Consider the following 17934-nt stretch of genomic DNA (forward strand, 5'->3'; position numbering starts at 1 on the left):
ATCGGCCCAATCCCCTCATCATTATAGGACTCGGCCCAACTCTTTGCTTTGCTTATATGTATACGTAAACCAGAAGGGTAATACACGACTTTTACCATAACTCACAAATCATAATCAAGTGTGAACAGCAGTAGCAAAATCCCCAGTCGGAACCATCATCATCGGTTAGTGTTGCCGCTTGTTTGTCTAATTTGTTAACTGTCGATTATGTGTGAACATGTGTTGTGTTAGGACTATGCTTGTGCAATGTGATTGATATTACTTATAATCTCAAAACCGTTCAATGATGATGCTAGGATTAAGTGCACGAATGGAAATTAACTGATGATTGACACGCTTATATTTATGAAATCAAAGTGGTTATGTGACGTTATGATTGTGGCGGATATATATATATATATATATATATATATATATATATATATATATATATATATATATGTATACGTTCTATCAAACATAACCGAATATCAATATCATGTGCATGGTATGTGTTGTTTATATGATTGATAACTTTGACTAACAAAATGGCGGCCATGTGTTTGGTCTTTCAATGATGATGAGATGTTGACTTCACACTAGTGGTGTTTGGTCCAATTAGAGTTGATCACAAACATAAATTGACATACTTTGTAGTTGTTCAATCCCACTATTGGTGTTTGGTCCAATTAGAGTTGCCCACTGACTTCACCAAAAAAAAATCAATTAACTAATTTGAATGGCTTGGGTCCGTGAATTTTACACTTTGTCTAATTAGGTGAGTGAAATTATAATGGCTGCATGTGTGTATTGGACTAGCAAACAGATTGATTTGGGCGTAGCACATGTTAGTTAGATTAATACTGTGTGAATTGGGCTGCTCTATTGAGTGAATTGGAGGGCCCAACCAGATTCATATAGGAAATTTAGTTAAGGGTGGGCCGAATGGATTTAATGGATGGATTGTAATATGGTGATTTTATGTAAACTGTTTGTGGGGCTGGTCGGTTTAGGAACCATGCAATGGGCCGCATATGATGGATGCATTGTGCTGAGTAGTTGTTGATGTTGTGATACGAAATTTATATGGTTCGAATATGAATGGATTGACTGCCGTAATTGTTAATTAGATGCGTGTGTTACATGTACAGTAGGCGTGTCGTATGTGATCAATGAATACATGAACTACTTGAATATGAAAGTGTTGGTTTATATGCAAGTAGGACTGACTGTGATCGGTAATTCCTTTAGGACATACTTGATCAACTAGTAGACTCGTAGATAATCCTACCGAGCAAACCCAAGGCGAGTTCACTACTTTTGAACATGCGTCCCGGTGGTTGGGGACAGTCAGTGGGTATCCCGGGGAGGGATAAGTCTTTTGGGTAAAAACTGGTTTATATTGGTTAATATTCTCATCTCATCATTCTTTTAAGTCCCATTCATTTTTACCGGGGAGGTAACGGGTATTAGTTGGTAGCGCTACTTAGGTTTGGCACCCTCACGCCGTACCGGGGAGGACGGTTGTGAACTAATTACCCAGTCGGGCCCAGTGCTCTGATAGGAGCACTGGGGAAGGGCAAAACATACATCAGGAGCCGTCTTTTTCAGTATTGAGATATTACCAATATTACTTGCTTACGTTAATGAACTGTTTTAAACACTTGGTAACAAACGTTTTCATAAACTGTGAACTCGCCAGCTTTGTCAGATACACTTGTTGCATGCTCGCAGGTCGTTAGATTTCTTGGATGTGGAACTTGCTGTTTGGAGCGGTTTGAGTGGTCATGGGTCGTGCTGATTGGATACACTTATTGGAATATTGGTTTTCATGCAATTGTTTTGAGAATATTTAAATTATGGTTTTGATAACGCTTCCGCTGAATACATTGGTTTTTCGTATAAACTCATGTTGGAATTTTATAATTAAATAGAGAGAGTTTTATTTTGAAACTTGTGGGTTCAATGTAATTAGTGGCTCATTGTCAGTTCGTCACACACCTATCAGGGACACTCCCTAGGTGGTATTTTGGGGGTGTGACACCGAGAGGGGAGACGGTGGAAGTGGAGGGTGGTGTATGGGCCCGGGAGGTTGGAGATGGGTCGTGGAGTTATAAGGGAGATGATACCGGGTCGTGGGAGGTTTGGTGAGATGGGGTGGTTGGTTGGGCTTCGGTTGGTGTGTATTGTTGGGCTTCGGGTGATGGAGTGGGTTGGGTAGAGTGGGAAGTGTGAACAGTGGGTAGAGAGTTTTGGGTAGGAGATGTAGGTGGTGGGGAGGGAATGGGAACCGACGGTGTCGGGTTTAAAAAGGTGTCGAAGGACATATGTAGAGGGTTGGAGTTGGTGGTTTGGGATGGAACGAAGGACATATGTAGAGGGTTGGAGTTGGTGGTTTGGGATGGAAAGATGTGGGGAATGAATTGAACATGTCGAGAGTGATAAAGTTTTTGATTAAGAGGGTTATAGCATTTGAATGCCGCCTTAGAGGATGAGTATCCAAGAAAGATGCATGCCGTGGACCGTGATTGTAGTTTTGAAGTGGCATATGGTTTTAGCCACGAGTAACAAAGGCAACCAAAAGGTTTAAGTTTGTAATAGGTAGGGTCGGTTTTGAACAACACATCATAGGGTGATTTGTTGTGGAGAGTGGGTGTAGGTAAACGGTTTTTGAGGTGAGTAGCGGTTTGAAAAGCATGAGACCAAAAATGTTGTGGTAAGTGGGAGTAGTGGAGTACTGCGAGGCCGGTTTCAACAACGTGTCGGTGACGTCGTTCGGCAATACCGTTTTGTTCCAGTGTGTGAGGTGGTGTCGTGTAATGGGAGATACCTTGAGAGGCAAGATATGGTGAGAGACTCACATATTCACCCCATTATTAGTGAATAACGCAACAATGTTGGTTTTTAAAATTTTTTCAACAAGAGATTTAAATTGTGGAAAAAGAATTTTGACATCAGATTTTCGTTTGATTGGGTATAACCAAATGTATTTGGAAAAATAGTCAACAAAAATGACATAGTATTTAAAGCCATCTATTGACGTTTTTACGGGACCCCATACGTCGGAGTAGAGAAGTTGTAGTGGTTGATTAGCAACAAAAGAATTTTTGCCAAAAGGTAGTTTGTGGCTTTTGTTTAGTGAACATGAAACACAATGAAAAGACTCAAGGGTCACCTTATTACTATGAAATCCTAATCGAGAAATTAAAGACTTAAACACTTGAAGCGATGGATGTCCAAGTATGTGGTGCCACATGAGAAGAGAGTTTGTTTGGGTGTTGTTGACTCGAGGAGACAAGGAGATTGGTCCATAGTAAACATCGCTGATGTTAACTTCCCGCATGAGACGCGCCCCCGTGCGTAGATCTTTGACAAAAAAATGATAGGGAAAAAATTCAACAGAAACACGATTAGTACGACAAACTTTGGCAACGGAAATCAGATTATTTCGAAGATTACGAGCAATTAAAATATTATTTAAAAGAAGAGGGCGAGATTTTGTTGGAATAGTTGTTTGACCAATATGAGTTATAGGGAGAGTTTTACCATCACCTAGCACGATCTTATCGGGTCCTCCGTATTCGGAAAGAACGGGAAATTGTTGGTTGTTGTTCGCGGTGTTGTTGGACGCACCGGCGTCCCACATCCAAGATGGGGTTGTAGCCGTTGGGTGAGGGGTGGTGTAGTTAACCACCGGGGTGTTGTTATTTTGAGGCGAGACATTGTGTTCTCGTAGGAAGCGACTAAGTTTGCGACAATCTTTGGTGTCATGTCCGGGAATGTTACAATAATAGCAATAGATGTTGTTGTTGCGAGTCGGGCGAGTGTTGGTATTGGTAGTTCTAGATGGCTATTGGTTTCGGGTTGTGGGTGGATTTGGGTTGCGTGTTGGGCGATTGTCATAAGTAGTGGGTTGACGGTTGTGGATGATTGGTTTGCCCATGGTGAATCGAAAGAAAAGAAAAGGGAAGCGGACAGAAGGTGTCTGTCGAGTTTTGGATCGGAGATGGCTCAATGGAAATTTTAGGCTCTTGATACCATATAAACAATAGAAGTTTGTATTGAATCAAGATACTATTCTCATTATTTACAAATCAATATATAGTGGTACAAGAATGAATACACTAATTACAAGAGCTTGATTCTAGGGAGAAAATTATGCAATGGTTACAAATCTTCTAGGGAGAGAATTATGCAATGGTTACAAATCTTGTTGACTAAGAATAATTTGCAATTAATGGTGACTTAATTTGTGGTGTTGATATGGTACTGGTGAGTAGAGAGGGAAAGAGGGTTCTGTAAAGAGAGAAAGACCTGGAGTCAATATATAATATTTTTTTAATATATTCTTTTAAATAATAGATGTAAAAAGACAATTATGCCTTTATGTGTCTTGCACATGATCTGATTTAACAGAAAAATATGTCATAAATATCAAATAATAGGGCTCGACTTGATTATAAACCGAGCTGGCTATATACATGTAAATACAATGTTAGTTTATAAGTGGGCAATCAACCTTCAACTATATCATAAACATCAAATTACATGCCTATATACATGTAAATGATAATCAGCTTTTTTTTTTTTTTTTTTGTAATATATCTATCTACTATAATAAAAGAAACCAACTTTTGGACACATGTCATTCATTGAAGATATCCTCAAATCTATACTTATCTTATATTAAATAATAAATTAATATTAAATTTTCTCACACTTAAATAAAATATTATCCTCAAATCTAAATTGTTAATTTTATATATTTTTAAAACAAATACCTCTCCTTCCTACTTATCTTATATTAAATATATAAATAATAATAAATTAATATTAAATGTTATCCTAATTTATTAAAAATAAAATATTATCCTCAAATCTAAATTGTTAATTTAATATATTTTTAAAACAAATATATCTCTTTGCTACTTATCTTATATTAAATATATAAATAATAATAAATTAATATTAAATGTTATTCTAATTTATTAAAAATATAATTTTTTTAATTATTTGGCATACAAAATTATATTTATTCAACTCGTGTAAAACGCGAGATTTTTAAAAATATAAATTTTTTTATTATTTACTATACAAAGTTACATTTATATAACCTGTGTAATACACAAAGTTTTTAAAGATATAACTTTTTATCATTTGCTATGTAAAATTAGATTTATTCAACACGTGTAATACACGAGTTTTTTGAGGATATAATTTTTTTAGAGTCAATTGTCATTTTAGTCCCTGTAGTTTGGGCCATTTTGTCAGTTTAGTCCAAAGGTTTCATTTTTCGCCTGTGGATCCAAAAAGATTTCGCTGTTGCCATTTTAGTCAACTGGGTTAAATTCATCCATTTATTTAATCTGTGTAACACACATGGTCTTTAAAGATACGGGGTGTTTAAGGATGTAATTTTTTATTATTTGGTAGATTTATTTAACACGATTATACACGGGGTTTTTTTTTTAAAAGACGACGTTTTTAGTATTTAGTATACATAATTACATATATTTAATTTATGTAACACACATGGTTTTTAAAGATATAACTTTTTTTATTATTTGATATACAAAATTACATTTATTTAACACGTACAATATACGGAGTTCATAAAGATATAACTTTTTATTATTTAATACATAAAATTACATTTATTCAACCCGTGTAATACACGAGGTTCTAACCTAGTTATAATGTATATAAAAACAAAATATATTACAAGTAAAATAATCCAAGCTAAGCCAAGCCGAGTTACCAAGCGAGTCAAACCAAACCAATCTGGCTCGTTACAATCCGAGCCGGCTCGGCTCGGCTCACTTTCAAACCAAGCCATATCAAACGAGCTTTTCCTAAAGTAAATTCGAACGAGCTTCGAGCCGTAACCTTTTTGGACAACCCTCCTATATAAACTTGAATATTTTGTAATATGCATATTTTCGGTTATAATTAATAACTTATTTAATAATTTGTAGAAATTTCTAGTTCATAGTTTGGTCCATTATTTTAAAGCATTAAGCAAAAATACAAAATACCAATTTTAAAGCATTATTTTGAGTGTTTAAAAGCAAAAATACAAAATACCAAAATAGTTTAATTCCGAAAATGACTCACAAAAGATAATCCAAATCCACGTCATCATAGTCAAAATCGGCGAAAACTCGGGTATCACAATATCACCACGTCATTTTGCAACAACTCAAAATCCAGTAGATAATCACAAGCACACCAAAGCGACACGTCACAGTAACCCCACCAACAATCCAACACCAACCGTCCGATCCAACATATCCCACTAATTTCCAATACACTCGCAGCACTGGATAATCCCCTCTCTGCAACAATATAACCTCTAGTCAGTAGTCAAAACTCAATGCATTCTTTGTGAATAATATCAACATCCGAATGGACCCAAACGGCGTCGTTAGGTACACTCACCGCCGGTCACCCTCCTCCGACCGGTTTCTCAACGTTTTCTCTCCGCCTTCCTCCTCCGGCGTCATTTCCGGCGACTCCTCAGTCGCCGGCGACGATTTCAGTGAAGACGACGTGTTCTGGACCGGGGATTTCGCTGAAAACAAGCTCCGATCGTCTGATTCCGTCAAATCAACCAACCGGAACCCTAGCAAACGTCAGGAAACGTTCGGAATTCTCGCCGCATTGCCGGAAAACAACGGCCGTAAACCTAATCTCCCTGTGCTGAACCGAAACCCTACGGTCGGTTCTCCGTCATCGTCGCGGTTAATTCCGTCGATTCCGATGATTCCGAGGCCTAATAAGTTAGATCGAGATGTCTCTCAATCTATGCCGGTGAGATTTCAGCAATCGGCGCCGGTGAACGTGCCGATGTTCGCGAGGAAGGTTAGGACTGGCGGTGAGCTTGCTGACGTGGATATTGTTGAGGATGATGATGACGAAGAGATGCTTCCGCCGCATGAAATTGTGGCGAGAGGTTCGTCGCCGCGTACGGCGTTTTCCGTTCTGGAAGGTGCTGGAAGGACGCTGAAAGGAAGGGATTTGCGGTTGGTTCGGAATGCGGTGTGGCGGAAAACAGGTTTTCTCGATTGATTTTGATTAGGTTTTGCAGGTTTTCTAGCTTGTTTACTGTAATTATGCTGGTTTTTATGTGTATATAATTTGCATTTCATATAAATTTTTCATGTTTAATGGAATTTGAAGTTCTGGAAGTGTTTTTTGTTTCGGTTTTGAGTTTATTTTTATACTTTGTTTTTGTTAAGTGATGATGAACTGAGAAGCAAACAGGAGGAATGTTCTTGCAATGTCTCTGTATTGATTCTAATGCAATCCCGAGTCATTTCACAGGGGAAGGTGAGGGGAGGGAGGGGAAGGAAAATTCTCTCCTAATCTCTTCAATTTGGGAGGATGAATATATGGTCATATTTGGTCATATTTTCTTCCCTTTTCGCTCCCCTCCCCTGTTAAATAAAACTCGGGAACATGGTTTTTAATATTTTCATCTCTTTTCCCTCCTCTCCCCTGTTAAATGAGTCTCGGGCCCTGTGATTAGAAAAAATTGGGCCACTTTTGAGATTTTGGATACCTTGCGGGACGGGTAAAACTAGACACTTATTTATAAGTCGAGCAGTGCCTAGCAAAAGGCTAGTTTGGGCTCGGCTCGAAGTCCGACAAAGATAGCTCAGCTCGGATTTTAAACCTTGTTGAAGCTTTGAGCTCGGTCTTAGCTCGTTTCTTATTTATAAACCGAGTTAACTCGGCTTGGATCGGCTCTCTTTGTCATAGGTTAAAGTGCTAATTGAAACTTGAGTGAAAAAGAAAAAAAAAAAAAAACAAAAACAAAAGGAACTATTATGCTTGGCTCGTGGATGTTCCCGAGTCTGATTTAACAAGAGGATGGGAAGGAAAATTCTCTCTTCTAATCTCTTTAATTTGGGAGGATAAATATATGGTCATATTTTCTTCTCTTTTCTCTCCTTTTCCCTCCCTCCCCCTGTTAAATGAAACTCGGGAACATGGTTTTTCATATTTTCATCTCTTTTCCTTTCCCTCTCCCTGTTAAATGAGACTCGGGAACAGAGTGTTAAGGTAAAAATGAATTAGTTAAAAAGTTCAATAAATAGATTTGAACTAGCGTGAATACTATTGAAAAGGCTCCAACTTTCTGTTTAAACCACTCACCAAAAGAACGTTATTGGTTCATTACCTTTATATACTTGGATTTGAGAGGGGAGGACTTGTTTAAGTCCGACAGATGATATGATTAAAAGAAATTTATCATTAAAAAAACTCGTTAGTCTTATAAATCCATGAGTTAATTATTCTAATGGTCAGAATTCCTTTTGCTTTGGCCCTTATACGTCGAGGTGTCATGCTAGATTCCGACATTTGTGTGATGTGCAATTGCAACTCTGAGAGCATGGATCCTTTATTTACGGGTTGCTGGTTCGCCGCTGAGGTATGGAGACGAATTACTAGTTGGTGTCGGTTAGATCCTATATATGCTTTCACTTTTAGAGACTTATTATAGATTTACAAGATAGTTGGGGGAACTAAAAGAAGTAAACAGATTATTCATGGCATTGTATTGGTGACTTGTTGGGTGATATGGAAGGCGAGAAATGATAGAAGGTTTAATTCGAGAGAGGTTAAAGTTATAGAGGTAGTTGGTAATGTGAAGTCGTTGGCTTTCTTTTGGTTTAAGAATAGATCGGGTTTTAAGTCCTTGTTATGGAAGGATTGGTATAATTATCTGTTGTATATGTTGTAGTTGTTGGCGTCTTCCTCGTCTTGAGGTGGCGCGTGTGTTTTATTGAAAGTTATTTTTCAAAAAAAAAAAATTATTCTAATGGTTCATATGATATACACATTTAATGGTTCGTATTATTGTTATAAATCAATGACTTAATTATTTTAAGAGTAAATTAGCGTTTTGGTCCTTGTGGTTTAGTCTGTTTAACCATCTTAAAAAATAATCTTTTAACATATTAGATCTCAAGGTTGCATTTTATAACAATTTTGGCTTACTTTTTTGCAGTTAAGTGTAAGAGTAATTAGGTAATTATATACCTTAACGGCTGTTTTTTGACAATTACAAAGTTCTTTTAATATTTAAAATGTTATTAATGCAATTACTCAAGTTTTTTTTTTATAATTATTTCGTTATTTTCACGATTATTATTTAACAAAATATGTTTTATATATACAAATAAATATGTATTTTCATTAAGCGTTTGTTTTTTAAACGTCGTTTTAAAATCATTTGTTTTTTAACCTTTTTTTTAAACCGTCTAGTGTTTTTTTAAATTATTCATTTTAGACCGCTTGTTTATTAAAATCGTTTTTGAAATTATTTTTAAACCTCGTTTTTAAAGTCATTTTTAAACCGTCTATTGTATGGGATGGAGTGTTAGGCCATAAAGAAGACACAAGCACGTAAAATGGAGGTAGCTGAAATGAGGATGCTGAGGTGGATGTGTGGGATGGAGTGTTAGGCCATAAAGAAGACACAAGCACACAAGGTTAGACCGGATAAGAAGGAGGTATTTAGGGATAGGTTAGGAGTGACTAGTATTTCAGATAAGATAAAGGAGGGGAGACTGAGATGGTGTGGGCATATGAGGAGGAGGCAGACGACATAGCCTGTTAGATTAGTGGAAACCATCACCATGGAGGGGAGGAGGAGTAGGGGACGACCCAAATTGATTTGGGACGAACGAATTAGACAAGATTTGCTAGAGTTGCACCTCTCTAAGAACATGGTGCAGGATAGAAAGTCATGGAAGCGTAGGATTCAGATTAATGACTTTTAGGGGAAGATACAGTTTTGCCTTAGCATCTAGATGTTTATACATTTTAGGTGGACTTGGCGTGTGATTATTACTTGGCATGTCTATATGTTGTATGTCAGACTATCCATGTTCCTGTTTTTACTATGTTACTATTTCATCAACCCTTTTGGACTTGACATATTATACATTTTCATGTTTTTGCTATGTTACTCTTTCATCACTCTTTTTTTTATTTGCCTATTTATTTAGTTTTGTTTGTTGCTTGGTTGTCTGTTTTGAGTTGAGGGTCTCTCTGGAAGCAGTCTCTCTATCCTTAAGGATGGTGGTAAGATTTGTCTACATCCACCCTCCCCAGACACTACAAATAGATTTTATGCTATTTGTGGGATTTACTGGGTATGGTTGTTGTAGTTTTTTTTTATTAAAATCGTTCTTTTTTAAAATTATTTGTCTTTTAAAGTTTTTTTTTTTTTTAAAAAAACGATCGATTTTAAACGAACGAGTGTTTTAAAAAAAACTTTAAAAGACAAACAACTTTAAAAAGAACGATTTAATAAACAAGCGGTTTAAAAATGAAAAATTTTAAAAACGATAGATTGTTTAAACAAAATGTAAAATAACAAATTATTTTTTAAAACGACTTTTATAAAAATAAACGGTTAATTAAAATATATATTTATTTGTATATTTAAAACGTATTTTGTTAAATAATAATCGTGAAAATAACAAAATAATAAAAAAACTTGAGTAGTTGCAGTAATAATCTCTTAAATATTAAAAGAACTTTTTAATCATCAAAACAATCCCTAAGGTATATAATGACCTAATTACCCTTACACTTAATGCAAAAAAGTAACAAAGTTAGTGTCAGGAGTCAAAACCGTTATAAAATGTAACATCAGGGCCTAATATGTTAAATTCCTTTTTGGATTGAAATTGTTAAACTGGCTAAATCACAGGGGCCAAAACTGTAATTTACTCTTATTTTAATGTACATATGCTATCAAGTTTGGTTCTTAAAATGTCAAAATTACAAACATGTTACTCGTGGTTTGTACTAATTTACGGTTTTATATTTCTAATTTCCATAGAAAATGAAAGGGATATTGATTTAAATAACTCAAATTTTTATCAATTGGCTGATAACACTTTCAACTTTTGATTTATACACCAGCACTCTCAACTTTCAACTTATTGGTCGATAACACTCCCTAACTAACAGAACCCTAACACATTTAGCTGACGTCATCTGCCACGTCATAAAAATGTCACGTTAGCTGCCACTCAGCTGTCACGTCATAAAAATGCCACGTCAACTGCCACATCAGTTGTTACGTCATCAAAAAAATGCCACATCAGCTGCCACATCATATGCCATGTCAGCAAAAAATATCCACATCAGATGCCATATCAGCAAAAACTAACTGGGTTAGGGTTCAGTTAATTAGGGGGTATTATCAGTCAAGTAGTTGAAAGTTGGGAGTACTGGTATACAAATCAAAAGTTGGAAGTGTTATCGGTCAATTGATGAAAGTTAGAATTATTTAAATCCAATATCCCAAAATAAAATTATATAAAAGTTAGAATAGTAAGAAATGTATGTAGGAATACTAATGGATATTTTAAATTGACTAACGGGTATATATGATATCAATGTATACCTGATACCCAACGTATATCCGATGGGTACTGATCAAATATAAGACATTGTTTTATAATCAGATGTAGAATTAGGATTACCAAGACCTGAATCTACCCTGTGTCACTGCCATCCCTAAACGGTATTCTATTTGGATTAAAAATAATTAAATTATCGATTTAAGGCATAATTTTAACAAATATAAATAAAGTATATACAAGTTATTCTATTTAAAGATTATGGAATTAGATTTAACCTAAAAATGTCTACAATAGATGCATTTCTGTTTTCCATCTGAGTCATTTTTAACTTATATTATTATTTACGACTTTTTCAATGCCTCCGCTCTTAAGGTTTGAAAAGGCTTAATCAAGAGTCTAACATCACTCCAGACACATAAAAAAGTTTGTGGGGGTTAATATAAACTTGAGATTAAAGAAAACAAAGTAAAATTAAACAACAAATAAGGAAATGAATTTTTCAGAGTTGCCTCACGATCGTTTCAAGGTTAAAGTTAAAACAAGAATTGCAATTTTTTTGTTTTTAATTAATTATGAAAAAAAATTCTACTAGTGACTATTTCATTGTGATGTAATTTTTTTTTCATAATTAATTAAAAACAAAAAAATTGCAATTCTTGTTTGAGCCCTTCATGATCTTAACCCAACGCTCTTCGTTGATTAGACCCAACATGCTACTTTAAGTTTGAGCACTTCATGATCTTGATGTGCCTGTAGCAATGACAAAAGTATTAATATATTTCAATACACTTGTTGTTCGGAATGTTTATTTATATTGTATAATTCTGTGGTGTAATTGGGTTCGTAGACAAACACAAAACATTATTTATTCTTTTGTCAAGAATTAAAATAAACATTTGTCATTGCTACAAGCAGTTGTAGACAAACACAAAACATTTGTCATTGTATAATTCTGTGGTGTAATTGGGTAATCAACTACTTGTTATGGACAAACAAAACGATACAGGCACATATAAGTAAAATCAATATAAATACTGTAAATACCATAAAACGAAATAAAACATAATATAAAAAAACTTTTAAAGGTCTATGTAAAATTCGATACCAGTACCCGTTTTCACCTGTACAAATACCGTAAGTACCGAATACTAAAATCAATAAAACTGGGTACCGATACATGTACCGAATACCTAAAATCGATACGAGTACAGGTACAGATATAGATACGAGTATTGATATTTGAGAAAAAAGCCCATCCCTGTTGGAAACGGTCGAAGTGTACCCAAATTGTCTTTTTAACTCCCATCGTCAGCCCTCATGGCCATATTTGACGTGGGCTGCTATGTTTTCTAATCTAACAGACTAACACACCAAAACAATTAATTCAGCCCAATAAGCCCAATCAATGAGCCTTTTATGTTGGTGTCCTTCCCATAAATTAAGTCAGCACACATGTATACACTACTTTGATAGAGGAGGATGGGGCATTTCTATTGTCTACCATAGAATCCACCGGCCACTTTGTTTCTACCCTCACCTACTTTATAATTACAACTAGTGATAATACCCGCGAATTTCACGGTGTTGAGAAATGATATGTTCTTTTTTTTTTTTTAGAAAAAAAATTACGTTTATACTGATTATAAAGAAACTGTACGCATGGACTTATCATGGAAATCCGAAGTTCACGATGAAAATACAACAAACCAATGTACTATAGATAAAAAATAAACAATCATCACCTAACGAAATATGTTCGACTTGAATTATATCATGCCATCCAACTAAACAAAATATATGCAAAAAAAATTATTAGTAATAGATTGAAATATAGTGCTAATTTCCGTGAACTTCACGGAACAAAACAAATAATATTGACGAAAACAACACTAAGAATTCGGTTACGACTTATGGTTAACGTAAAGAATGAAATCAAATGTCATAATGCATTTAATTACCTACATCAACTATCAAAGTTGACTTATAAGGAAAATACATATGTAAACAAAGCAGCTATATAGTCTTATGAAATTTATTTTAAAAGAGTAGCAAAATAGTACAACACATAAAGCAAGCAACATACATTATCCCTGCACAAAAGCTAGTGCATCAAAAAGCAATACACTGTGAGAAAAGAAACAAAATATAAGAATATCAACAAAGCATAAGTTACAACTAATAAAACACGTTTTGGATGACTATATTCTGTAACTGGTTTGTATCTTTGCTAGTTGTTCTTTAATTAAATATCACCATTCGCAAAAAAAATTCCGACTAATGCATCTCTAAGATTATATCAAATCCTCTCTTACATATCACTCCCTAAGTTCAAAGGCGTTGTTTGATCTTAACTTCACCTTTCTTGATCACTCGGTCTTCAACATTAAATCCTTGATGACCCTTTCCCGAAAAGCAGTTCATCAACATATATAACATACTTTTTGTTTTATTCCTAACAAAACAATCTGGCCATTAGATATGCTCACCAATTAATTTTGAACCCCAACAGGATATAATACAAAGCATATAATGTATTAAATTTCCTTCATGAAACTAAACACACCAAATAATACCTCCGTATGATAAGAAAAATAACCATTTAGCAAGTTTCAATCAGTTTCTCATTTCCATTCCATCTCTGGCCACTTAGGATTACACGTGAACGTTATGAAGTATTGTGGATTACCATGAACACGACAAATGGCTAATGCATCTCGGTAATGTTTATACATATACTAAGGTCCTCCGGTAAATGAGGAAGGCAAAATGGTGCGTTTACCAATATCATGACCAATCATGTCACCACGCGTTATCGCATCATGAATCCCCTGCAAATATTCACCCCTAAACAGATCTTGATGCGACTGTATGTACTCTAATTTGTTTTGCTCGATACACACATACGCGTTAACCAAAAATTGTTGGAAAAGACGTCCACCTCTAAGCAAATAAGTATGTGTATTGAATCGATCATGAAGGTGATAACTGTAAAACATACCCGTAGTTAATCGTCTGTCGCTACGACTTTCGTCACCGACTAAGGCCAGTGAAGGAGACCAACCATGTTCACCAAACAAAAACAATAGGGGGTACTGTAAGGACATGTATTGAGAATGCAGTTTACTAACCATTTGAGGTATGCCATCCTTCATACGAATAACTATATCGTAATCTGATGATCTGTCATCAGATTGACACACAATACCCCCTATAGTTCCTACAACCGGTGTATAATAACGTATCTCGGAGATGTTATGCAAACTTTGGAACTTTAGACGAACAACAAATGTCACGAGCGGTACCAAACAATTTAACCAATGCACTAATTTCATCAACTGTACACATCAACAGAAGCACAACTTCCTCATCCAGAGAAGACAAACCATGGTCACCAAAACATCCAAGCCTATTTTGAAGCTCGTATTCAGTATCATAGATACACATTTGAAGAAAGCATGTACGACAGTTAGATGGTGGACAAAAGGAACCGATGTGATGACAAATTTGACCGCTTATTTTGAACACGTAAGGGTCAGGTGTAAGATTAACAGACTCATATACGGTGGCCCCAAGGGATGTCATCGCAAACATTGAGTTATATGCACGAATGTTTTTATGAAACTCATATGATTCAAAAAGCTCCTTTATGCAATCTGGAGGATCTGATGGCCTTGGAAGAACTACACAACCATTGTTACAACAACCCGTATACCTAATGCCACGGCTAACCGAGAAAGATTTTAAACGTTCGTCAAACTAAAAAAGTGCCCCGCAAAACTTGCAGACAAAATGACAATCACCAACATCAATGTACAAAGAAAAGAATATAGAAAACTGTGAATGATGCTCAATGCACGTAGAAATAGACGAACTACAAACGCTAGAAGTTTGTACAACCGCATTAACACAAGACAGGGGATTAGGATAAGCATCAACTGGACACTTATTTTTCTCAAGAAGGGACAAACGTTTAGATGATAATGATTCTAAACAATTGGTGTTATTCCCCGGTGAGGAACCCGAGCTTGCACATTAACCTAAAGTAGAGTAGGCAGGACGACCTCTTTTTCTACACGAATCACTTTGAAGAAGACTCATGTGGTCAAATATAAAGTAAAATAAAGCCTATAATCCTTGAAAAAAACCTACGCCATACCATCTACAGACTACATGAACCATGAAACTAACAATCACTAAGAATGACAAACGTAATCCAAATTATAAAGCTACAACACAAAAAAAAGACTAACTAAACACTAAGCTCCAAAAAAAAAGTTAAAAACATACCTGGAGGAAATAAAGTGCGCAAAAGACCAAACCGAAACTGCATATGTAAAAACCATAATTGAGGAGATGAATGATAAAAACACAATATTAGTTCATGTCATACCAAGATATGTAAGTTGATGGTTATAATATAGGATCCAACAATTCTCAAAATGGTATTAAAAAAGACACAATGAAATGCTATTGAAGTTGAATTTCTTTCATACCTTCTCCATCATCGGTTTTGCTCTATGATTAGTAGCCTTTTACTTCTGTTCCTAAACAAAACAACTCACGTAGTTTAAATTAGTTACTACAATTCAAGTCACAATTGATTGTAAATGAAATTCAACTTCAAAACACAATACATGAAATAATACATATAAAATGGGAAGACATTGATCAAACACCTGATAGGCAGCCCCTTTGTTAGACAATTTTGACTCGTTTAAGAGCAGCTTAGACCCTGAATTTCAAATAAACACACTTCAAAACACTATATATGAAATAATACATATAAAACGGGAAGCAATTAATCAAACACCTGGTTGGCAACCACTTTCTGAGATAATTTTGACCTGTTATGTGACCCAAGAATTCGCCATGACTGGATTTGTAGCCCCATCTCTGTATGCAAACTAATGAGGAGACAACAAAATCGAATATAACAAATCAAAATTTAGACCTCACTTTGTATTTTGTTGTACTGTTGAGATTTGAGGTTGCTATCCTCAGTTGCTTTCGTTCCGATTCAAGCCTAGACTTTTGATCTCGAACCCTAACCCGACCTGGTTAAGGGCATTTTGGAGCCCTAGTCGCAGACGAAAATCATCGCCCGGGTTTTCGTTAATGAATTAGATAAAGCTGCGACCTTTCGAATTGGCAGTGGTTGTTTCACCGACGTCGAGTGTCTCGATGAAATCCTACATAAACAATATCAAATTTAGCCACAAATGAACATCAAAATCAAATTCTAAATCTAATAACAAATTAATAGAAGACTTTGATGAAACACCATAATATCATAAATCAAACAATATAAACACAAAAATCAAGAATCTCGAATAAAGCTAAAGCCCTAAATCGAAAATCTAGCTAAAACTGAAAACAGACAAAACCCTAAAAATCTAAATCATTCATGTAAGATAATATTATTACGTTTAATAATTGTTATTTAAATATTTAATTGATCAATCTTAAGTGGATCTGCTTCAAGAAGGCGCGCATCGGCTGGAATAATATCTCCCAATTTGACACTAATCACATCGTCGGGTACTAAAATAGCCGCGCCTTGTTCATCCCATTTCCCATCCCTTATGACCTTAGTTTTGGGAGCAATACCCGTCATTAAAGCCGCTGCAGTGTTACCTGCCTTATTTTCCTCTATGAAACTAATGGTGGAGAAAAACAATTAAATGATAATGATTTCAGATATACAATTTAAACAATTAAATATCTAAACTATAAATAATTTATTAAAATTTACTAAATCTTAAGATTTCAATCATGTTTACTTTGAAATATAAATTTCTAATTTGTCTTTATTATTTGTTATTTGTAGTTGTTAAATCTTTATTATTATTATTTTTTATTTCACCAGACATTCAACATATAAAATCTTCACATAAACTAATGGTTTTAACAACTTTATTTATTCAACCCATGTAAACTCTAAAACGAAGATCTAATCGGTTCGCAATGAGTTTATTTGGATCCGTATGATACCATTACTTATATTCAAATTATTTTCGATTTGAGAAAGAGAGATACCCCTCCATTGGCCAAGACGATAGCCATGATTGCAACGGCTTACATGACCCATGACAATATATTCCACATGAACGCTAAGAACTTGAGAAGCTTACTTTCCTGTTTAAACAATAACAATAGAATTTGAGCTTCAGTATAAAAAAATAATCATATTATTATAATACTAAAAATAATCAATAGTTTTGTATCTACATGCTTCTCTTCTAGCTTATTAGGGCCAAAAGCAGCAAGCCTCCTGTTCCTTTCTTCAGTCGTCAATCCCGCTTTTGTACATTTCAACGTTTCGAATACCTCATCGGCTGGAATAATCTCCTGTAATAATAAAAACATAATTTAAGATAACAAAATCAATCAATCGATCCTCAGGAAAAAAAACATAAACAAACAATTCTCCAAAACTCTGTATTAGAAATCCATAGTGTTATAGTGAAATCATGAAAATAGTCTATTAATCAAAACAAAACTTAAGATAACCAAGTTAAATGATCATCATGCAAAATATATGAAATAGCAATATAAAACCGCAACTCGT

General features: G+C 35.0%; 1 protein-coding gene and 1 long non-coding RNA gene across 3 annotated transcripts; one reads left to right on the forward strand and one right to left on the reverse strand.

The window, feature by feature from the left end:
* Positions 1-6384: 6384 nt before the first annotated feature.
* LOC110899889 lies at positions 6385-7047 on the forward strand. The gene has a single exon (XM_022146811.1). It carries the CDS (start codon positions 6385-6387, stop codon positions 7045-7047), a length of 663 nt encoding a protein of 220 aa, XP_022002503.1.
* A 6444-nt stretch (positions 7048-13491) lies between these two features.
* Positions 13492-17710, reverse strand: LOC110868039. 2 transcript variants are annotated; one of them, XR_004865859.1, is made up of 8 exons: positions 17595-17710; positions 17403-17501; positions 16323-16555; positions 16177-16259; positions 16043-16098; positions 15860-15910; positions 15654-15690; positions 13492-13818 (listed from the first exon to the last, which is right to left on the reverse strand). It is a non-coding gene; the product is annotated as an uncharacterized LOC110868039 (long non-coding RNA). The 2 variants fall into 2 exon arrangements; XR_004865858.1 differs by lacking the exons at positions 17403-17501; positions 17595-17710 and adding an exon at positions 16791-17008.
* Positions 17711-17934: the final 224 nt, after the last annotated feature.

This window comes from Helianthus annuus, chromosome 1, assembly GCF_002127325.2.
Source record: "Helianthus annuus cultivar XRQ/B chromosome 1, HanXRQr2.0-SUNRISE, whole genome shotgun sequence".
Lineage (NCBI taxonomy): Eukaryota > Viridiplantae > Streptophyta > Magnoliopsida > Asterales > Asteraceae > Helianthus > Helianthus annuus.

Excerpts from the sequence above, each read along its gene's own strand:
- LOC110899889 (XM_022146811.1), top strand. The coding sequence starts at position 6,385 with ATGGACCCAAACGGCGTCGTTAGGTACACTCACCGCCGGTCACCCTCC.